Source organism: Calliphora vicina, chromosome 5 (genome assembly GCF_958450345.1).
Source record: "Calliphora vicina chromosome 5, idCalVici1.1, whole genome shotgun sequence".
NCBI classification, from domain to species: Eukaryota; Metazoa; Arthropoda; class Insecta; order Diptera; family Calliphoridae; genus Calliphora; species Calliphora vicina.
In genome coordinates, this window is record NC_088784.1 from 90,586,068 (window position 1) to 90,611,003 (window position 24,936).

A 24,936-nucleotide genomic window follows, 5' to 3' on the forward strand; every position below is an offset into this window, starting at 1 on the left:
CGATTTTTTATATGAAAACTCAAAATATCTAAATTCGCTAATAACTTGGCAAATAAGATTTTAATCAAGAAAATGAGCTCGATCTGTGATCACTCATATTTTTTAACAAAAATCGATTTTTTATAGAAAAACTCAAAATATCTAAATTCGCTAATAACTTGGCCAATAAACGTTTAATCAAGAAAAGCAGCTAGATCTGTGATCACTCATATTTCTGACAAAAGATCTATTTTTTATATAAAAACTCAAAATATCTAAATTCGCTAATAACTTGGCCAATAAACGTTTAATCAAGAAAAGGAGCTCGATCTGTTTTCACTCATATTTCTGACCAAAAATCGATTTTTTTATACAAAAACTCAAAATATCTAAATTCGCTAATAACTTGGCCAATAAGCGTTTAATCAAGAAAAGCAGCTCGATCTGTGATCACTCATATTTCTGACAAAAGATCTATTTTTTATATAAAAACTCAAAATATCTAAATTCGCTAATAACTTGGCCAATAAGCGTTTAATCAAGAAAAGGAGCTCGATCTGTGATCACTCATATTTCTGACCAAAGATCTATTTTTTTATATAAGAACTCAAAATATCTAAATTCGCTAATAACTTGGCCAATAAACGTTTAATCAAGAAAAGGAGCTCGATCTGTGATCACTCATAATTCTGACCAAAAATCGATTTTTGGTCAGCTTTTTTTTTAACTTGGACAGGACAACATCTGTTGGGTCAGCTAGTTTATAAATAAATTAAGCATTGCCAATATGTATTTGAAACCGTGGTCGACATAAGGAGAACATGGATTATAATATTATGTTATGCACTTTCTTTTTATGTTTTAACTAGTTGACCGCCCCGGCTTCGCCCGGTAGCATTTACTAATGTTAGTTCTTCAAGTTTCTCTAACCCACATACACCTGCCTGTTCTTATTTATTTGCAAATAAAATATCTAAATTTGCATACTGCATACTTTAGGGAGCTTTTTAATTACAGTTGACTGGACCCAAAAAAAAATAACGAGTTTTACCCGGAATTTTTGAATTTTTTTTCTTTAAAAACCATCTCCTGAAAATTTCGAAACGAATAAAAAAAAAATCACCCAAATCGCACCAGACGTTCTCACGTGATGCCATTACATACATGGACCATTTCATTCTTATATATAGAAGATAGATATATCTAGCTATTAATTGCGATATTTAATAATTTTAGATAATGTTTATTAACTTTGTTGACATTTACCGGTAAATAACTGATCATGTTCGGCGATTATGAATGTTATTTTCAAAAAAATATACTGAAATCAATTGAATACAATTGTTTGGTAAAATGTTAAATAAAATATATTTAAAGACTTAAAAATATATTAATATATTTAAACATGAACATAAATTATAACCTCTACACTAAAAAGAATTTCTTGCCTTATCATTCACTAGTAAATTCCGTATAAAATTCGGCTGCCTTTAATAATTTCAAAAATTGTTCGCTGTATTGACTCTGCCGTTCGTTTTTGACATCCTCATCATTTACAGCCCAAACATGTTGCCGCCTCTCCCTTAGCTCTTGATCTTGTCTCTCTTCATCATCCTGTAGCTGCCGTAAAATCAACAAATTCTTGACTAGATCATTTCTAACTGCTGATACCTGTTGTTGATCTTGTTGTGGCAATTCTTCATATTGTTTTAGTAATTTTTTAACTATTTTCGTTTCTTCTTCGATTTTGTTGGAATCTAGTAAATTAAGCTTGTAACTGAAATTTGCATTTTTTGTAGTTTTGGATAGTTGGCGTTTATCTCTTACCATATCCTGTTCTCGGCGAGATTGCAATATGATGTTGTAGAATTCTTGTAAGTCGGGTCGTAGGGGCACACAAGCATGCGATCTAGCCTGTTGCTCAATGATGTTGTTAATGGACGACATTATCTGGGCTAATAGCTTTTCGTGGTTTTGTAATTGATTTTCATTTTGCTTAGAGAGAAGAGAATTTATTATTTGTTAAGTTGAATATGGTTTTAGTTGTAAGTACCTGATTTCTTATGGCGTAGAAATTTGGTGCAGCTGTGTTTTCTATGGCTTGATTATGTTGCAAACTGGGCCATAGTACTTTTAGATTGGGACTTTCTCTAACTGTATTTAGTATTGTTTTGACAAGATTAGACGATAATTTACCGGACATCAAATCGCTAAAATCCTCATTGTCCTCTGCGTCACTGTAGGGTTAAGAAAATATCCATTTAGAAATTACAGATTTATTTATAAAATTTTTTCGAAATTCCTACTGATCTGATGTAAAGATAATCTGTCTTGATTAGATTTAAAACTTTAAGAATACATAACTGAAATACTTACTAAGGTTTCTGCGTTGGTATTTGAGCACATTTACGTTTTTGGAAATTTTCAAGAGAAGAATAGAAAATCTCACGACGTCTTCGCTCATCCTCCAAACCGGGTATAAAATTAAATGAACCATTGCCACAAAACTGATGAGTCTTCGGATTGCCATGGACATTAGCATTAATGGTAATATTTAATTTAACATCTTCATCTTCAGCCATTGGGTTTGATGGCAAACATTCTGTTGTCACAGCCTCCATAGAAGACTCAGTAGAACTTTCATTATTCACCTCTGATCTCGATTCTGTAGACTGTTCAGAATCTAGATCAGATTGTTGATAAACATCTTCCGTGCATTCTGTATTAGTTTCAGTTTCCTCAAAAGTGTTAGCTTCAGTGGTAGTTGAACAATTAATTGTAGAGTCCAAAACTGTATGCCCAGAATTTGTAGTTACTTCCATTATAATTGGTGTATTTACAGCCATTTCAATTTGTTCGGTACTTTGATAATTTACAGGTACTTCGGTTATGCCATTTAATAAAGAGTTTGTTATATTCTTGGGTAAAGACTTTAAGAATTCCTCCAAACTAGCAAAAGCCTTACAATTCAAGATTTCATTACGCAACTCCAAGCCCAGTTTTTGGGAATCATCAGTAGTTGTGGAATTGTCCTTAATATCTATATAACTTTTTTGTATAGGATTTGGCCAATTGAAATGATTTTCATTAAATTTATAGTTTTGATTAAAGTCTTTTAAGTCACTTAAATATTTATCTTTGATCATCTGCACCTTTAGGGGAAAATCCCTTGATTTCAAATTCTTAACATTTGTTTTATTACTTGTTAAATTCTTTTGCAAAATATTAAAATTATGTCTTTTAAAATATTTGTTTGGTGTGTTTCTTTGATTTGTTTTTTTAGGGTTTAAAAATCTTTTATGTTCATTGAAATTGTCGTTGCTTGATTTATCTTTAAACCATAAATTATCAAAATTTGTGTTGTCTTTCTGTTTAAAATTATTGAACTGATCGGTATCAAAAGATTTGAGACTTCGTTGGAAATCAAAATCGTTTCCCTGATTCAATTTGCTCTGCTTTCTATCCAAATAATCCATTGTATGTTGTGGTTTGTATAAATCATCAAACTGAGAAAAATATCTTTTATCATTAAAATGTTTGGTTGTATCAGATTCCAGACTAGTTTCCGATTGTTTTGAGTTCAATGATCGTTTTGAGCGTTTTAGTGTTTTGGCAAATATTTGGGATCTCTTCAAAAAATCATTTCGGTTTAATTTAAGATGTTTCAAAGTTCTTTTATAGTGAGATGCAATAGCTCTCTTTTGCCGTTTTCTAGAGACAAAACTTTCATTTGAGCTTAAAGTTTGATTGAGATTATTTTCAAACATATTTCTAACCTTTATGGAATCTTCTTGATTAAAATTAGAAGTTGTGGCTTTTTCAGTTGCATTATTGTTTGCTTTAGAGTATCTGGAGGAGTTTTCTGAAATATATTTGGAAATTTTTACTTGTTTTGAGTTCATTATTTCCATGTTAGAGATAAAAAAACAAGTAAGAGTGCTATATTCGGCTGTGCCGAATCTGATATACCCTTCAACAAATTATTCTTCAAAATTTTAAATATTTTTAGGTAAACAAAATTTATTTTTTTTCCAGTTGTTTTTTTTAATTTTTTGGAAAAAAAATTTTTCGATTGTTATTTTAAATTTAAATTTTTTTTTTTAAATTTAAAATTTCTTTTTTAAATTTTAAAATTTTTTTTTTGTTTTTTCAAATTTTCAAAAATTCGGGTTAAAACATATTTTTTCCGATTTTGACCCATTGTAGGTCCAACTTACGTCTTATATATGTCGTTGCAAATGTCTTTGAAATACCTATCCATAGATATCCATATTGTCTATATTAATGTCTTAGTAATCCAGATATAGGTCAAAAATAGGTCAAAAATCGAGGTTGTCCTGGTTTTTCCCTCATATCTCTGCCATTTGAGGTCCGATTTTGCTGATTTTAAATAGCAAACTTCTCGAAAGCATGTCTGACAGAATTATTGAAGATTTGGATCCCGAAGATATCTGGGGTCTTCAGAAAATTGATTTCAACAGACGGACAGACAGACGGACATGGCATAATCGACTCCGCTATCTATAAGGATCCAGAATATATATACTTTATAGGGTCGGAAATGAAAAATGTAGAAATTACAAACGGAATTACAAACTTATATATACCCTTCTCACGAAGGTGAAGGGTATAAAAAGTAAGAGAGTTATATTTGGTTGTAAAGCGTCTTATAAACTCTTCACCAAAGTATAATTTATGAAAAATAATTTTGGTGAAAAATAATGTTTGTGTTAAAAGATAGGTATTGCCGAAAACAACTTTTATTAAAGACTGAGTCAGAAAAAACTTATACACACTATTCTAGCCGAATCTTATCCATGGTCCAACAAAATATTATTTTTTTAAACACGTTAGCTTTTAAGAAAATACGTCAGATATTATCTTTTCTAAATCATTAATTTTCAACTATTATTTCCGCAAAATGGACAGCGAAACAAAATTATGTGAAAAACTATTTATATCTTTTAAAAACTCCATTATGGACTTTCAAAGAAATGGCAAATGATCTCAAGGTTCATCGTCACACCGTTAAACAGAATAAGGAAGACTTGAACATAGAAAGAAAACCTGGATCAGGAAGAAAGAGAGATCTAACAGATATTGGTAAGGCAAAAGAAGTCGAACAATACTTCTATCAGAAAAGTAGCTCGCAAAGTTAAATGCAGTGCAGAGCCAAAGCTAATGCAGAGTTGAAGTAGTATAAGGTTCAGAAAGTTCCAGATCGCAATGGATTAAAGAACTTAGATGCAAAACAACGAGAGCAAAAATTGAGGTAAAATTTTATAAAAAAAATACACCTGTTGTGTAATGGATGATGAAACTTATGTTCTGGCAGACTTTTCACAATTTCCGGGTCAAGATTTGTATGCGGACAAAAAAAGAAACAAAATTCCCCAAGAAGTTTCTTGTGTGGCAAGCTATTTGCAGTTGTGGTAAATGAAGCCAATCATTTGTGAAATCAGGCACAATAAACTTAGAAATATATATTACGGAGTGTCAACAAAAATGGCTATTACCTTTCATAAAAAAGCACAGAGTGCCTCCATTTTTCTGGCCGGCTTTGGCATCATGCCAATATGGAAAAAAGACCCTTGAGTGCTATTCAAACAATAATGTCAATTTTATACCACGTGAGGCAAATCTACCCAACTGTCCACAACTTCGGCATGTGGATAGGTATTGCGCTTTTGTAAAAGAATAACACAGGAAAGATATTCCAGTACATGTCCGATTTTAAGCGTTGCTGGACCACATCGTCCAAAAAGGTAACGGAAGCAACTATTATATCATTAATGAGAGGATTTCCGGAAATAATATTTTAATCCTTTCCCTGTCCTGTGGACAGGCAATTTCTATAATATTTGAATAAATTTACGTGTAACAACAAAATTTGTTTTCATTCGAAAATGTAGAATTTTCTGAATTTTTATGCCCTTCACCATCGTAAGAAGGGTATATATAAGTTTGTCATTCCGTTTGTAATTTCTACATTTTTCAATTCCGACCCTAAAAAGTATATATATTCTGGATTCTTATAGATAGCGGAGTCGATTAAGCCGTGTCCGTCTGTCTGTTGAAATCAATTTTCTGAAGACCCCAGATATCTTCGGGATCCAAATCTTCAATAATTCTGTCAGACATGCTTTCGAGAAGTTTGCTATTTAAAATCAGCAAAACGGTCCACAAATGGCTGAGATATGAGGAAAAAACCAGAACAACATCGATTTTTGACCTATATCTGGATTCCTAAGTCAATAATATAGACAATATGGATATCTAATGATAGATATTTCAAAGACCTTTGCAATGACGTATATAAACCCATAGTAAGTTGGACCTACAATGGGTCAAAATCGGAAAAATATTTTTTAACCCGATTTTTTTTTTACCAAAAGTTTTTTTTCGCTAAATATTAAAAAAAATTGAAAAAACCAACAAAAAAATTTTAAAATTTAAAAATTTTTTTTTTTCAAAATTTAAAAAAAAGTTTTTACCAAATTTTTTTTTGGAAAAAGAATTTATGACAAAAAAAAATTTTTTTTGTGAAAAGAAAATCGGGTTAAAAATTTTTTTTTCCGATTTTGACCCATTGTGGGTCCAACTTACTATAGCCTTATATACATCGTTGCAATGGACATTGAAATATCTATCATTAGATATTCATATTGTCTATATTATTGACATAGTAATCCACAATTATTTCAAAATAAAAGATAAAAATTTAAAAAAATCCCGCATTTATAAGTCATATACCGAATAGATAGGTAACTGAGAGACAAAAACCTAAGTCTGTTGTCAAATACCAAATTCACGAGAATATTTTGCCATGTATTTTTTTGGGTGATCGCCCGGTTTTTAATAACCGGTTTTTTGGTTAAGTCGGTTTCGGTTTTTTTGAAAAGCTCACATTTCGAATTACGAAGAAACCGGGAAACCTCCTCGAATAGCCGTTTTTTTCTAAAAGTGATTTTATGAGTTTTAGTGTATTAAAAACTTTAAAAAATATTTAAAATCCAAAAAACTTTTTTTAAAAAAATACTCAAACTATTTTAGAAGACTTTTTATATTTAGACAAATATCACAAGCGATCTGGAAAGCTTGAAAACTTACTCAATGCTTTCTTAACTATATATCCTACAAGTACACTGAGTGAAAGATCGTTTTCAATGTCGAGCTTTATAAAAACAAAGGACAAAATCGATATACTTACTCCAAAGCATTTAAACTGTGTTTTCTTCCAAAAACAATAGAAAAAAACGATATACTACAAATCATTTAAACTGTGTTTTGTTCCGATGAGATTGTTTTAACCTCTTCAAATTTACAGACTTTAACGATCTTCCCGAAAAGTAAATACTTTTTTTTAAACCTAACTTAGTTGTTGACTTTTGAAATTAAATAAAAGTCATAAAATATCAACCACTCATTTTATAAAAAACTCAATTTTAATTTCAAAATGAAAGATCTTTTGAACGTTAAAAGAAGTAATCAAAATTAGAATTAAAAAGTATTAAACGTTTTAAAAAGGCTTATTTTTTGTAATTGGAATACATGTATATTCTTTTTCATAAGTATGAGATCTTTAGTATAAAATAAAACTTATTTTCTTCTTATTTCTAGGCGTTTTAATATTTTGCCAAAAGAAACCAGTTAACCGGTTATTATTAAACAAGTAAGAGAGCTATATTCGGCTGTGCCGAATCTTATACCCTTCAACAAATTATACTTTAAAATAAATTTTTTTTTAATATTTTTAGGTAAACAAAATTAAATTTTTTTTTTGAAATTGTTTTTTAATTTTTTTTAAAAAAAGTTTTTTCCAAATTTTTTTTTAAAAAAAGTTTTTTCCAAATTTTTTTTTAAAAAAAGTTTTTTCCAAATTTTTTTTTAAAAAAAGTTTTTTCCAAATTTTTTTTTAAAAAAAGTTTTTTCCAAATTTTTTTTTTTTGGAAAAAAAATGTATGACAAAAAAATTTTTTGATGAAAAAAAAATTCGGGTTAAAAAATATTTTTCCCGATTTTGACCCATTGTAGGTCCAACTTACAATAGCCTTATCTACGTCGTTGCAATGGACTTTGAAATATCTATCATTAGATATCCATATTGTCTATATTAATGACTTAGTAATCCAGATATAGATCAAAAATAGGTCAAAAATCCAGGTTGTCCCGGTTTTTTGCTCATATCTCCGTTATTTATGGACCGATTTTGCTGACTTTAAACAGCAAACTTCTCAAAAGCATGTCTGACAGAATTATTGAAGATTTGGATCCCGAAGATATCTGGGGTCTTCAGAAAATTGATTTCAACAGACAGACGGATCCAGGATCCAGAATATATATACTTTATAGGGTCGGAAATGAAAAATGTAGAAATTACAAACGGAATGACAAACTTATATATACCCTTCTCACGAAGGTGAAGGGTATAAAAACCGAAACCGAAGCCGGTTTATATTAAATAGTAATTTTTAGAAGAAACCTAAAACTGGTTTCTAAAAAATGTCGAAGAATCGATCACCCTAGTATTTTGTTATCTGTTAAATTTTTTCATTGACCTTTCTCTCTGCTTCTCTTCTATATATTTATTCTATAGGAAGTAAGATAAATATTGAAAATAATTTTTGGTGAAAAAAATAATTTAAAGTTTTTATATAAATTAAATAGCAACCGAACCGGGACTATAGCGGATACATTAGTGTATCAAGCATGTTTGTAAGTCATTTGAGGGGCTTCGGAATGTTGATTTCAACAGACAAGTGGACAGACTGAAATAGCTATATTGACTACGCTATCTATAACGATCAAGAATATTTAAGGGATAGCAAATAAAAAATGTGGATATTGCTAAACTTTATCTCGTGAAGGCTTTAACAATTTTTCAAATAATCTTAAATTCTCTTACCTGTTCCATTATCAATTTGTTTAATATGTTTCACAAATCTTTGTGATCGATCTTTGTAATATACTGTATGTTCTTTATCATTTAAACGTTTAAAACTTTGATTGTAACCAAATAAATTGTAAAGCTTTTCACTCAAAAATTTCAATTTTGGATTTATATTGATTTTGTAAGTTATTGTTAGAGCATCAACCGTAAAGCTTTCATTAATCATTTGCTTATTTAAATTTATGACATCAGCTTTTTTATTTGGCTCCGAAACATTTAAAGCTTCTGATTCTATATTTTCAATGGGTATAGCTTTATAGTTTTCATTTAGAGAATTTTTTGATTTTTTCAATATTCGATTATATGTCTCTTGAAGTGTTAAATATTGCAACGATTTCTTTACAAAAGCTTTAAAATGCTTTTTTAAATTTCGAGCTTTTCTATATAACTTTTTGGTTAATTTAGTTATGAAGTTGTGCTTTTCAGTGGAGCTGTTTAAGGCAATAAACTTGGATTGTAATGATCTCTTGTTTCTAGTTCTTTTATCGTATTTCAAAAGCTTTTTAAATGATTGTCCGTTGAGTTTATAATACTTGTATCTTAAAGCTGGAGGAGTGTGGAATTTTTGATAAATTTTGAATTGTAAAATGTTGCTTGGTTTAAGGCGTTTGACACGTTTTAATATTTTTAAAGTTATAGGGGTTTTCTTTAGTGGTATTACTAAAGATTGTTTGAGTCTAATAGAAAAATTACCAGGCTTTGTTTGTGATTTGTTCTGTGAAATATTTGCTGTTTTAACAGCGTCTAAATCCTTTGTAAATGTTTTCATTAGTATAGATCGCTTTCTTCTTCGTACTGTTTTAAAATTGGTTTCTTGATCGACCTTATCTTTTAAATTTTGTAGATTTGTATTAATTGTATCTAGAATTTCTGGAAAATCTTGAAAGTTGGGTATTTTATATGTTTCTTTTATTGAATCTACAAGAAAATGGGGTTCATTTTGAACTGCAAAATTAGCAGAAGTGTTTTTAAGCTCAGATTCCTCTATTTGATTGTTGATATCTTCATCATCAGCAACAGTGTCTCTAAGCTTTAAAGCTTTTTTGGAATTATCTAGTCTTTTAGATGCTTCTATTTGATTGCTGATATCTCCATCAATATTATCTTTAGGATTTATAGGCTTTATGGAGTCCTCTGGCTTATCATTAGGTTTATTTATGTAAGTCTGTACTTCATTTGGTTCAGATCGCAAAGAGTGGTTTACTATTTCTTTATCTTTAAGAGATTTAAAAGATTTGTTTACTTTTCCACTTGATTTATTAAAAGCTTTACTATCTATCAAACCTATCATTTCATTTGCGCTATTTACTTGTTGCTCTCTTTTGTATCTGGCCAATGAATCACTTATTCGTTTTCTTCTATTATAATTCCAATTATTTTGAGGCAGTTCCCTCAAATCTGGTTCCATAGGTGAAGCCTCAAAATCCTCCAAATGTTTATTATTTTCCCTTATATGACTACCAAATGGCTCTTTGAAGGATTTCAAATTTCCCACTTCATATTTCTGGTTTTTCTGCTGTAGCATTTCCATTTCTTTTCTTCTCAACTTATTTTCAATCAATAGCTCTTTACGTGTCTCTCCCAATGAGTAGCTGGGCAAGGAAGCTCCAAAGCCTTTTTTCATTAAACGACTGCTAGTTTTTAGCTTGATTTCATTCATGGGATTAAACTGATAAGATCTCTTGAATATGCCCCATTTCCAGGAGAAATCTTTTTGCTTCTCCGAGTTATCTTGTTCAACTTTGGAGAGTTTGTAGTTGGCTTCGTGGGACAGGTTATTTTTGGTATTTTCAAGTTGATCATTTAAGGAATTTGTTTTGTTCTCCATATTAGGAAAGTTTGTGTAGTTGTGGTTATTATATGGAGAAGAATTTCGATTTTCTGTTTCATGTTTATTGTCGTTTGATATAACTGATGGGTTTCTAAGTTGATATAAACTATCTTCCTCCTCATCTTCGTCATCATCCTCATCTTTTTGGTTTTCTGTGGGATATTTTCGTCCAAAAGATTGTAATTTCTTAAGATGTTTAGAAGTTTTGGGAAAATTTTTAGAATTCTTATCATGTGCTTCAGGTAATCTGTCTTTGTTGATCTGATAGTCACTAACACGAGACCAATACTTATTTTTCATGGCATTATTATTCATGTTTTTGACCTGCTCATGCTCCGAACAGTGTTGGCAGCTGCTTAAATCCGAATTCAAGCAGCTAAACGTTTGATGAGAGTTTATACCACTATTTTCTCTTAAAAAGCTCTTGAGCATTTCGGTATTTTGTGCATGATTGTTAGAGTTTTTATATAAATGCTCCTTAGGGCGAAATTTTCTGGAAAACCCCGAAAATTTCGCCCCATTTCTTCCAACACTGTTCTCTTCATTATTTCTACTCTCATTTGTCTCTTCATTTTCATCGCCATTTTTTTGTTCTCTCTCCCATAAATTAAGATCTCTAGGCATTTGTGTATGCTCCAGCTTCAGGTTACTCAAAAAACCATTAAATTCCTTTGAAGACTGCAAAGAATGTTTCAAACTATCTGGCATACAAACTCCACCAAAACTTACTTCCTTAGAAAAATCTGTTAATGGATTGGGATTAATTGCATCTAAATCGAATTTCTCATTATCAATATTTTGAGGAAAGTTATTTAATATATTGCTTGTAGTTTGACGACGCTTTCTTTTGCCATGCTCCTGATTTTCTCTTATCATATTTGCTAACTTTTCTAAATCCTCTTTAGTTTTTAAGGCTTCTTGACGAAATTCATTTAGTTGCTGAACAGCCTTGCCTTTGTGGCGTCTGGCCACATACGCCTCTATCTGGTTTACAAAAATTACAGCCAATAGAAAAATGGCACAAAAAATTGTAAAAATATAACAAAAATTCATTATTTTAAGTAAATTAAAATGAATTAACTTTTTTCAAGAAAAATATATATCAAAATTGTTGACAAAAAACAAATGTCAAGATAATTATGTCAGATATGTTAAATGGAGGGAAATATTAATAGTGTTGCATACTTTTAGGAGCATGTAAATGTATATTAAGGGGGGGATATTTGTATCAGTTTTTCGTTCAACTAATTTGTGAACCAATAAAGTCTATATTCGATTTGCATATATTACAAAGGAGAATTAGTATAAAGAACATAACAAGTTCGCCTGGGTTAGTCTCTCACAGACCCTCTAAAAGAAGTCTGACCCAAAGAAATGTTGCATATAGGTAAAGTGTTATATAATTAAAACCGATTTCTTGTCCTGAAGAACCATTCACATAACAAGTTCTTATATCTATTCCCATCCCATTAGGATGTAAATAGCCGAAAGCATTGCTGACTATGGGCGCCTATATCTGATCTTAAGTATGTAAGTAATAGAAATAAATTATAATGTGACCTTACTAACACTAAAATTATAATTTTTTAAGACATTATTTAATACTAGCGGATACCCGGCGTCTACTACGCTAAAAAAATTAACACAGTTTGTTTATTTGTTGAAAAAAAGTTTGTTTATTTATCGAAAGGTACATTAAACGTCTTCCATGCAAATGACTTTCATATTCTTTATTATACTTATTAACTATTATACTTTATTATACTTACATATATATCGCACTCATTCAACAATACTGTATTAACTCAAAATTTCAAAATTTTCAGTAGTTGCCCTCTACTGTTGCCTAAACTGTTTGTGATTACATTTTAAGAGAATTTGAAAATCCGAATCATAGTAAGCAAAATCCTTTTGAAAATATATTTACATTGTTTTTCTTTAAAATTTTTGGAATTATTGCAAAATATCTATTTTTTGAGTTACTACCATTTTTCTGGAACTTCTCGATATTTTTTTGTATTATTTTATCAACAAAACAGTAGCAACTCAAAATACAACCAAATTGAAATAAAACAATTTGATTATTTTTAACTTCAATAAAGGCTCAATTCAAAATAATACAGTTTTTTATGTAAATATACGATGTATTTCTATTTAAATTTTTGTATTAACTCAAAATAATACCTTTTTTTGATACAAGGTAGTCACTAATTATCACGAAAATGGTCTCAAATGTGATTTTCAAGATGAAAGAGTAATCGGAATACCATGAAATTTTTACAGTAGATAGATATTGATGTTAGTTGATTTCTTGCAAAAAGTGAATTTTTAAAAATTTTGAGTTAATACAGTATTGTTGAACGGGTGCGATATATAAGTTTGTCATTCCGTTCATAATTTCCACAATATAATTTTCCGACCCTATAAAGTATATATATTCTGGATCCTTATAGATAGCGCCATGTCCGTCTATCTGTCTGTCTGTCCGTCTGTCTGTTGAAATCAACTTTCCGAAGCCCCCAAATAACGATACACGATCCATATATAAATATCTCCGGAATTCTTACGGCTCGGTTGGTATTTAAAATCTGCTATTTAAAATCGATAAAATCGGTCCACAAATGGCTGTGATATAAGGAAAACCAGGACAACCTCGTTTTTTTACCTATTTTTGACCTACAGTGAGCCTCAATAGTGATTATACACCAAAAATTATTTGATTTTTTAAAGATAATGAAAATTCTAAAATTGATCCTTCGATATAATTTTTAAAGTTTTGTTTGTTGGAGATTGGGTTGAATAATAGATTCGGTTGTAAAAAAAAAAGACTTAAGGCGGACGATAATGATTTTCATGATCTTAAAAAAATTCAAAAATTCCCTGGTGTTTACTCACTTTTGAGGCTGTGTGTATGTATATCTGAATTACTAAGTCATTTATATAGACAATATGGATATCTAATGATAGATATTTCGAAGACATTTGCAAAAATTATTGAATAGATAATTTTCGTAATTGAAAACACATTTTTGTTATTTTTTGTGTTTTCAATTACGAAAATTATCTATCCAATAGCGAAAATTGTGTATTCAATTGTCAAAATTATCAAATTCAAAACTCAAAATTCAATAGAAAATATCAGAAAATTTTGTTTTTGAGCACATAAATACTTGATTCAATTATGAAGTAATTGAAACCAGTTCAATATGTGATAAATGTTTGAATTGAAATAGATGTGCATTGGGAGAGATGCCTATAAACAAAATTTCAAGAAATAAAAATTTTCATAAGTTCAAAATTGGTAAAAATGTTTATATGGGAAAGTTCGAAAATGGACCCAATGGAGCTAATGTAGTGTTTTAGGGGTCTAAAACCATCTTCACCAAATGTTCATTCTAATGAAACCAGTTCGGAGCTCATCGCTTGGATGGTTTCAGAGTTTATAACGGACACAGGTATGTAGAAACATTTTGTGTGTTTTATATGTATATAGATTTAATTATTGGGTGTATGACTTAAAAATGTGGTATTTACAATAGATATAATAATTTACATATATGTCATTTTGAAGGATACATAACTATCATTTATTCTCACTTAGTTATTGAACATTATAGTGTAAACATCAACGTTTTTGTTTTGTTTCGAAAATGTCGAATTTTGTAACAACGAATCGTCATATGCGGGAAGTTTTGTTTTACTTCTTTCATTTGAAAAAATTTCCATAAGAGATCGTATGTGAATTGCAGCCAACCAGCCGAATCGGCACCAAATCCAAATATCCATGGCGCTAAGGTAATTCTCTGTATTTGGTGGGAGCAAAAGGTTCCTATATATTATGAGCTGCTGAAATCTGACCAGAAGATCACAGAGAACCTCTACCAAACACAACAAATTCGTTTGAAGCGAGGATTGGCGAAAAGCCACCAAAAATATGCGGCCAGTCACGAAATCGTAATATTCCATCATGACAAAGATCGACCACATGTTGCAATATGTGTTTAGATTAACTTAGAATGAAGTAGTTTATATTCCAGACCGTGCCCCGCCTGACTACCATTTGCTTCGAACGATGCAGAACACTCTTTCTGGGCTACTCTTCACTTTTGAAAAGAGTAACCGATATTGCCTTGATTTGTTCTTTTCCTGATAAGATGAGCAGTTCTTTTGGTTCGGAATCCATATTTTGCCTAAATAAATTTATATTGTACAAATGTTTTAAAATAAAAGCTAAAAATATCCCTTTACACTGATTTCTTTATATATTTTTTTGTAAAATAAGCATAAACTACCTACGTATAAAATTCAATTATGTTCTTTTGTTAATAAAATTAAAATACAAACAAATCTCTGGTGTTAACAACAAAAAGAAAAGGCTAGAAAAAAAGTGTTGTGCTAAATAAATATATTTGTATTTTTTGTATAATTTTTTAAACTTTATTTTGTTGTTGAAGCTATCGAGCTAAAGTTTTTGAATTGTTTTTGAGAGTAAATGTGCGTGATTTTCACACAATACAATGCAACAGGTATAGTTTGTAAAGTGTTAAATAGAATTATTGTTTAATGTTGTTTTATACAATATATACATTAGGGTGGTTTTTTTTTTGATATGAACATATTTGATTTATTAAAAGTTCCGCTGACCAAAATGTGTATCAGCCAACAAATTTTTTAGAACATTTTATATCGCCTTTTTAATATCTGTAATTTCCATGAATAGTTAAGTAGCAGTGCATAGTTAGTAAAAACTTGTTAAAATGTTTAAAAAATGTTATTTTAAATTAATTACGTTCCGAATTTCTGTAACTTTATCTTGTCGAATGACTTTTAAAGATCCACAATGCAGACATGTGTTTGCTAGTTAAACTCTATTATAGTTTTCTCGTAAATCGTGTGCATCATGAAAATGAGGTATTTCAGAGAGAGAAATAAAAAGAGAGAAGCCACGTCAGTATCTTAAAGTTTTTTTTAACAAACAATCTTAGATCACCCTAATAGTCTCACACTCAAAACACCTTTATTAAGAAAACACATGCAACCATGGGTAAATAAGTGTAATAAGTTTTAAAAAAAATGGAAACTAAACGAATGAATAAACTTGTTTTGTACAAAAATAAAACTAAAAAAACACTAACAAAACATAAGTTTTTGAAACCAAATCATAAATGCATTTATAGATGAAGTACAAATGTGGTGGATATACTAAATACATAAATATGTATAGGTAGGTATCTATGTATATGAGTGTATCTATGAGTATATTACACACTCTTACAACACACCTACATGCAGTGATAACATTAAAAAGTTTGACGTTGTTTCCTTTGAGAGATTTCAATAACAAAATGTTAATATTTTGTTCGTTTATTCATTCATTCATCCAGTTTTACACACTACATTTTCTTGTTTCTATTGTAATAATTTTCAATATACAAGGTTTTTACTTATTTCAATTAGACTGCTGCGAAATGTTATGGAGGAAAACAAATGTTAAGCTGCTCCATTTCCTTTGAAAATACGTGACTTCAGGAAATAATCGAACGACCTTGGAGGCCAATAAAAATAAATCGATGGTTACGGTCGCCGTATGTCACGTAGCGGTACCGTGAAATAGCTCCCAAATGAAATAACTCCCAATGAAATAACTCCCTATGAAATAATTCCCATCAAAAATTAAATAATTCCCAAACTTGAAAAATTAAATAACTACCAAAGGGTAAAATGAAATTACTCCCAATAATCGGCGGTTTCATAATTTTAAAAATATTGCTCCCAAAAAAGCGAAATAACTCCCAATGAAATAAATCCCAATAGAAATGAAATAATTCCCAATCCGAAGCAATTTATTTATGTAATCTAAAAAAAGGAAAATTTTACTCCTCTGGGGTGTATCAAAAACTGGCTTCGCTCAGAAAAGTATTTTGCATTGCCGGCCTTTGGCCGGGCGCTAAGGTTTTCTCCTCTGGGGTGTATCAAAAACTATCTTCGCTCTGAAAAGTTTTTTGCATTGCCGGCCTTTGGCCGGACGCTAAGGTTTTCTCCTCCGGGGTGTATCAAAATCTGGCTTCGCTCAGAAAAGATTTCTTTCATTACAGAAAGGTTTTATAATATTTCAGAAAGCTGATTATCATTTCGCACCAGATTAAGAAATCGTTGCAACCTGACAAAGGCCGACGATGTAAAAAGGATTTTTTCTGAGCGAAGCCGGTTTTTGATACACCCCAGAGGAGAAAACCTTAGCGCATAATTTTTTGTTGGTAGTTATTTCATAATGCAATAACCTCCAATGAAACAACTCCCAATGAAATTTTTGTTGGGTTTTATTTCATTTTATTTTGGTAATTAGGAGTTATTTCACTGTATTGGGAGTTGTTTCATTTTTGTTGGGTTCTACTTTGCAAAAGCTGAACCCATAAATATCAAAAACTGGCTTTACTCAGAAATGTTTTTGCATTGGCAATGCAAAAAACTTTTCTGAGCGAAGTCAGTTCTTGATAAACCCCTGAGGAGTAAAACTTTCCTTTTTTTTAGATTACATAAATAAATTGCGTCGGCCTTCGGCAATGCAAAAAACATTTCTGAGTAAAGCCAGTTTTTGATATTTATGGGTTCAGCTTTTGCAAAGTAGAACCCAACAAAAATGAAACAACTCCCAATACAGTGAAATAACTCCTAATTACCAAAATAAAATGAAATAAAACCCAACAAAAATTTCATTGGGAGTTGTTTCATTGGAGGTTATTGCATTATGAAATAACTCCCAACAAAAAATTATGAAATAACTCCCTATGCGTTAAGAGTTGTTTCATAATGAAATAAGTCCTAAGTTGTATGAAAAATTTGTTGGGTGTTATTTCATCTTTTCGTGGGGAGTTATTTCATTTGGGAGCTATTTCACGGTACCTCACGTAGCGCTATTCTGCTGAAACCACATCTCGCCCCGATCAATGTCATCTATATTTTCAAACAAAAAATTCTTGATCATGATGCGGTAACGATCTCAATTGAACGAAACGCGAGCTCCGTCTTAATTATAACAGAAATAAGGTGCAAGAGTGCCTCAAGGCATGCATTACAAAACACCAATTATCTCAAAAAGTAATTATAATTTTTTTCTTTTAAATTTAACTGTGACTTTAGTAACAAAAGTTTAGTTACAGATTTGTTAACATTTCCCTCGAAGGTCGAAATGCATGCTGACTTTTAGTTTTTGTTCTGTCAGCTGTTTTGTGAGTGATGTCATAATTTTAGCACCTGAAATTTTGTGTAATTTTTTTTAATCAAAGTTTTACTAAATTTTAACCCATCTATTCGAAATTTTTTCATTAGTTTTTTTCAATAAAATCGTATCATAATTATTGTTGTTTACACCTAAACCGGCAACAATGCCCTGAAGCACTCTTCACCTTTTTGCACCTGGTTCCTAAAATTAATTTTCAAATTAGTTTCTGATGGCTGTTCTGAGTTTATTGGGTCATAATTACCACAAAAAAATTATTCGACAACTTTTTTTTAGCTTTTTAAAGTTGTCGTGTTAGAGGGTTAAGCCAAAAATGAATGAGCGCAGTATGACACTTCGTTTGAAGTTCTATCGGGCTTAATAAAAAAACACGAAATCGTTATTTCAAAATTTTCATTCCTGCTAATATTTTGCAGAAGGTATTTTTACATTAAGGGAGTAATTATTATTATTTTTTTGTACCAGTCTAATTTATACATATGAATGACAATAATAAAAAACAAATACAAAAGATGTCCCTACATTTTCATAACAAACACCTTTTTATATGAAAGTATGAATAAATGAATGTATAAATATTACAGTATACGAAATTTGTTTAAGGGGATTTTGGCTAGAATTAATTTAATGTAACGTTCTTGTGAGAAATGTTTGATAATTTTTGAAAAAATAGGTCATATAAAAACTAAATACTGCAAATTTGAGCAAAATCTGATACGTTTACACATTTTTGTTATTTTTTGTGTTTCAATTACGAAAATTATCTATTCAATAATTTTTGTATTTGAAATTCAACCAATAACGAAAATTGTATATTCAATTGTCAAAATAATCAAATTCAAAACTCAAAATTCAATAGAAAATATCAAGAAATTTTGTTTTTGAGTAAATGAATAATTGATTTAATTATGAAATAATTGAAACCAGTTCAATATGGGATAAATGTTTGAATTGAAATATAATTTTTTCTGTGTACAATAAATGGCGTATTTTTGGAACGAGGTTTTTATTTTTAATAACTTATATGTCATTTTGAAGGGTACATATCTGTCAATTATTCTCACTTAGTTATTGATAATTATAGTGGAAACAACAAAGTTGTGGTTTTGCTACGAAAACGTCGAATTTTGTGCCATTTGGTGAATTTGTATCAACTGCTTCAACGCACGATAGACGGTTTGTGCGGTTCAGAAGTGATGATTTTGACACGGAAGACAAAGATCGCCCAACACAGCCAAAAAAGTTTGAAGACCAAGAAATGGTGGCGTTACTACATGATAGTTGTTGTCAAACACAACAAGAGCTTACAAAATCATTGGGAGCTACTCAAGCAGCAATTTCAAAACAGCAGAGACCTTTAAATACGATTTTGTATTTCCGAAATGGTGCTTGAACGCTATAAAAGAATATAATTTTTTTAAACAAATCACTAGTTGCAATGAAAAATGGATCCATTACGATAAACCGAAGCGTGAAGCTGAATCGATACCAAAGCCAAATATCCATAGGCTAAGGTAATGCTCGGTTTTTGGTGGTACCAAAAGGGTACTATCTACTATGAGCTGCTGCAATCTGGCCAAACTATCACAGGTAGCCTGTACCGAACGCAACTGATTCGAGCATTGACCGAAAAACGGCCAGAATATGCGGCCAGACATGAAACCGTTCATAGCCTCAAAAGATGAGCAGTTCTTTTGGCTCGGAATTTTTATGTTGCCAGAAAGATGAGAAAAGGTCATAGCTAACAATAAATTTATATTGTACAAATGTTTCAAAATAAAATCCGGCTTTTTTAAGTCATACACCCAATATTACAGATGTTTAAATGCAAAATATAAGAAATGTTTTAAACCAAAAAAAACATAAAATTCCATATATCTATCTTCTATGAATATACATACATAAACATACAACAAATTTGTCTACCTATCTATAACCGCTATGGACTCTGAAATCATCCAACCGATGCGCTCCAAAACTGGTTTCATTAGAAAGGAAATTTGATGAAGATGTTTTTAGATACCTTGGTCAATTTTCGAATTTCCTATACAAACAGTTTTACCAATTTTGAACTTTGTATATCTTGAAATTTTGTATATCCCCCGATGTGTATATCCAGAAGGGATTTTTGAAATTCTAATTTTGAGATGGGAAAATGGGTAAAATCGGTTTCTCTACATCTCCGGAAATATAATAATAAAGCAAGTACCAAAAAACCAACTTAATCTGAATTTATGCTAAATATAAGTTGATAGGTGTGTGGTACTTTTTGATGGTTGTACTTTTAAAGGGATAAAACGAGTAAAAACCCTTTGGTACTTTTTTTGTATACTATATCTCAGAAATTTAATTTAAATGGAATTGTTGTCCTTAAAAAAAACATTTCAAATGGATTTCGTCACTTTTTTGTCATTTGAACTTATAACACAAAATTGATGCCTCTGGTACTTTTACATACAAAAATAGTGCCTTAATTTTTGAAACATAATGGCTAATTTTCCTTGCTAATTCGAAAATAATTTTTTTTAACAGTCGAAGTCGCAATAGTTTCAACATTCAGTTTCAACTCAGACAAGTATATTTCTACTTTAGTAATAACTGAGTGATTAATTATGAAAATACGATAAAAGGGTTAAAAAGATTTTTTTATTAAAAAACGCTTAAGCGAAATAAAAAACCTATTTTGAAGTGGAAAACTTCAAAATGTCCAATAATATTAGATGTTAAACTTATCAAAGAGTATCTAAACAATGCCTTTATTAAAATATCTGGTGCTCTTTATATAAAGATTTTAATCTCGAATTGGTCCCTAGCAAACTGGAACCAGACACGCAACTAGTCGCTTTTGAAAACCGTTGAAAAATGATTTCTATGATAACCATATTCACATTTACTGCACTATCTACTGTATAAATATGGATCATTTCATATTATGTTTCAAAAATTATAAAAATTAGCTTTCATTACAAATATTAGTTTGATTCAAACAAATTGTTTATATTTGATATATTGGCTATAATATTTATTAATTCTTAATAGATTTTTATAATAAACTTTTTGCAATGAAATACCCCCCACGTAAATGCAAATTTACACCCTTGTATTTATTGTATTTATATGAATGCATAAGAGCCGACAAAACTTTTGTATCTTTTATTCTGTTAAACAAAACTTTATGTTGCGGTTTAAAACACGTTTCAGTTATGGGAAACACAAAACAACAGACCCAATGTGCTTATACATACACATGTACGTATGTGTAATAATATGGCGGTATAAGTTTTACTGTAACTTCCGATTTGTGTCAGTTTATTTGAACATTTCCTTAAATGTGAATTGTGGGTGTATATGAAATCAAAACAATTGTTTTTCAGATATGAATTTAGTTAGGTTCGCTAGTGCATTAAATAGTTAAGTTTTGTGAATTTTTATTTTATTTAACTATTGCCGGCCATTAATACAAAGACTCCCAAAATACTCCAAATGAAGGGAATTTCATTAAGTGATTCATATCATTAAATTTAAATAAAAACAGTAGGCGCGGATCCCCAAAAAAACGAAAAGTTTTCATATAAAAAAGGAATAAAAAGAAAAATGTAGAACAAATTTTAATTTTTCATCCCCCCCAAATGGTTGATCACATTATCCATCACGTTTTTGCTACGTGGCGAGTATTCTAAATGTTCAATAAGTCAGACTGAATTTGAATGGGTTTGTTGTCTTTGAGGATCGCTATGGGTTCTGGCTTATTCACATAGACCAGCGACTTAAGAAAACCCCGCAAGAAAAAGTCTAATGGTGTCAAATCGCATGATCTTAGTGACAAGTTCACATCACCTCCACGTAAGATGACCTTGCCATTTATCGTGTTACTGACCGATATGTCCGTCCAAATAAATGACTGCCAATTCAACAGCCGTAGCTTCATCAATATGCCCGCTATCAACTGTAAAATTTACTCTTGGAAGACCCTTTCCTTACAGGTTGTCGTAACATCCTGACGTCAGGTTTCATGTCTAAGATAATCTTCAATTTCTCGTGTAGATAATGTTATAAACTTATTTACATGAGGCCTGTGACAGTCCTTCGGAATTAGAACTCATCGCCTACGACACCAATATTAAGTTTTACCTCCTTCGTTCAGGTGGTGAAGAGTGTTGTTAAAGACTTCACCATTCACCAGACCGCATAGGTCATCCACATTGTGTGTCGTAGCCATAATGGTACAATCGTTCGCATATAAAATCACTTCCACTCCCTGTGACGATGCGTTTAATTTAGTTAGCCTTCAACAGGTTTAGCTCCACGACGTACCTCTTCTTAGAACTCTCTGCTGTTAAGCTGTAATGGCTGTCAATACTGTGTTGTTACTTTAAATTTTATGGTAAGTGATTGAACTGCTGCTGGTTGGTGACGGGGAAGAAGGAGAGACTTACTGAAGGTGAGAAGTGGAAAATCGGCCTAAAGGATATCCTGGAAGAGTGAGACGAGTCCATGACAATCGTCTTCTTAGAGGCCTCTGCTGTTAAGCTGAGTGACAATGGTTGTCAATACTGTGTTTTTACTTTCTATTTTATGGTAAGTGATCAAACTGCTGCTGGTTGGTGACAGGTCAGCTGGGGAAGAAGAAGAGACTCACTGAAGGTGAGAAGCGGAAAATCGGCCTATAGGATTGTCTCTCATGTCGTTGGATATTGTGGACTGCAAGATATCCTGGAAGAGTGTGACGATGGCCTTCGACAGGTTTAGCTCCACGACGATCCTTTTCATAGAGGCCTCTGCTGTTAAGCTGAGTGCAAATGGCTATAAATACTATGTTGTTGCTTCTATTTTAAGGTAGGTGAACGAAATGCTGCTGCTGTTTGGTGACCGGTCAGTTGTGGAAGAAGGAGATGCTCCAGACTCTTTGCCAAAGGTGACTAGAGGAATATCAGCCTTTAAGATTGTCTCTCAGTCGAGAGAATCGGAATGACTCTACAACTTTTCCAGGCATTGGATATTATCAGGCCAATAAACAATGTTGTGTTCAACTCCCTGCTCGCCAAGGTGTTTCAACATCAGCATGGATCCATTTGTGTTAATCACCTTCGATGGATCGGCTATATTGGTTGCCTCTGTCCGGTACTGGAAGATTGTGCAGTTTTAAAACACTACTTCGGTTCACCTCGTGACTCTCAGAGTGCTTAAAGAAATTAAGTCAGAATGCAAGCCGTAACATAATCACGTCAACTTAAGCCTTGTTTATCGAACTTTGGACCACAACTTGCCAACTCCTGAACATTTTTAACAGTTGGTCAAATGATCTAGCCATTTTTCCTGCGGATCCTAATTCAACATCCTCCTGATGCTGCAATTCAGCTGGATGATCCTTGGTCAGTCAGGGTTGTTACTTCGGATATTATCACAAGTTCCGCTTCTTCTTCTGGGAAGTGTGGAAGATCTTTGAAGACGACGTTGATGAATTCTCTGAAGCCATGTCTGTTTTCTTCTTGTTGATGTAATTATGGAGTTCAGACACTATGAAATTATTAGGTCAATTCAGACAAACTATTATGGGTAAGTGGTCTGAGTAGCTACTGTTCATCAGGTTGCATAGATCAGACATTGACTTATTTTTGTGATGTCACGTGAGCATTCGTGTGAGATCATCGACATTCAGGCTAAAGAAAGACAATTTGACCCTAGACTTGAGGACTAGAGCTGATGGTGCGTCCTTTCCGACCAAATGCGTATTACCAATATTGGAACAATATCCTGTGGAACTGCTGGCTACTGGAGGTACGTAGACATTATAGAGCTCCAACTCTGATGTCCACGATCTGACCGCAATACTTCGGGCCTCGAGTTATTGGTAACTAAGATCAAGAGGCAGAGCTCTATACTACACGGTGTTATAGATGATGAATCTGATGTCTTCTCCGTTGACTCTGTTGGTACTTTAACTATTGGTCAGAATCGACAACCGTGCATTGTCTGAAGTCGTTGTCTCCCACTTAATGTTTATACAGAACTAGGGATTTGCTTGTAATAGGTAAAGTAGAGCGAATTTTACCATTGCATAAATTTTATGAAGAAAAGTAACTGGTAATAAATTTTAAGTAGCCAAATATCTAGAACAAAGTAGATACAGTGCTACCAGTACACAATTGGTAATATAAACATAAACTTCTTTTTGAAATATAAACTATTTACATATATATTTTTATTACAAATAAAATTCCCCACATTTGAACTCTGTTAGTTACTAAACTAATATGAATGTATTTTCAATATAAATGTATTTAATTTTTTATCTATTAAATTTTCCATTTCACTAAATTTAACCCGCATATTTTTTTTTGAGCCATACAGTTTTTGCTATTTTATTTAAACGAATGTTTGTAAACCCCAATTTATTTTTTTTTTGTTTGTTGCCTCTTCTGCATTGGTGTAAATTCATGTTTATTTAATTTGATCAATTGCATCCAAAGTGTCACATAAATTTCAAACAAATTTTCTCGAAACAAGTAAATTTACGAACTCTAAATGGTTCAAGTGTAGAAAACTATTAAATACAAAATGAAGTTGTTTGTTGTGGCTACGAAAACAGCCAACAACTGCTGCAAGTAACTGGCCGAGAAGGATAAAAAAAAACAACTAAATTTATATTTATTTTCAAAGAAAACAAATTTGAAATAAAATAAAGGAAAGGTAAAATGGATTGGGATAAAAGTGACCAACAGGAACAGTTATAATGTGATAGATTTTGTTTTAAATCGGGGACTTTTTTCCATAAATTAAACTATTCGAGATAAACGAATTCGAATTCAGGCAAATTGGAGCGAATTCGTTTATTTTCCAGACATTAACATAACAGTCAGTCAATTGAATGCCAATCTTCATATATAAAAAACTAATGAATTCCCACTTGTAAAATTGAATACAATTTTATAAAAT

At 31.2% G+C, this 24,936-nt stretch overlaps 1 protein-coding gene across 2 annotated transcripts; it reads right to left on the reverse strand.

Moving 5' to 3' along the window:
- Positions 1-1,430: 1,430 nt before the first annotated feature.
- On the reverse strand, positions 1,431-11,842 carry LOC135961656 (MATH and LRR domain-containing protein PFE0570w). Of its 2 annotated transcripts, XM_065513193.1 has the most exons (5): positions 8,885-11,842; positions 2,356-3,841; positions 2,033-2,216; positions 1,807-1,974; positions 1,585-1,736 (listed from the first exon to the last, which is right to left on the reverse strand). In XM_065513193.1, exons 1-5 carry the CDS (start codon positions 11,811-11,813, stop codon positions 1,704-1,706), a joined length of 4,800 nt encoding a protein of 1,599 aa, XP_065369265.1. In that variant the 5' UTR covers positions 11,814-11,842; the 3' UTR covers positions 1,585-1,703. The 2 variants fall into 2 exon arrangements, with proteins under 2 accessions (XP_065369264.1, XP_065369265.1); XM_065513192.1 differs by having other exon boundaries at positions 1,431-1,974.
- Positions 11,843-24,936: the final 13,094 nt, after the last annotated feature.

Bases quoted from the DNA above. Each gene is read 5' to 3' on its own strand.
- LOC135961656 (XM_065513192.1), bottom strand. From the start codon at position 11,813: ATGAATTTTTGTTATATTTTTACAATTTTTTGTGCCATTTTTCTATTG. The intron at 3,842-8,884 runs GTAAGAGAATTT...AATATATTTCAG, and splicing joins ACAAATTGATAATGGAACAG to AAAACTCCTCCAGATACTCT. The intron at 2,217-2,355 runs GTAAGTATTTCA...TTAACCCTACAG, and splicing joins ATACCAACGCAGAAACCTTA to TGACGCAGAGGACAATGAGG.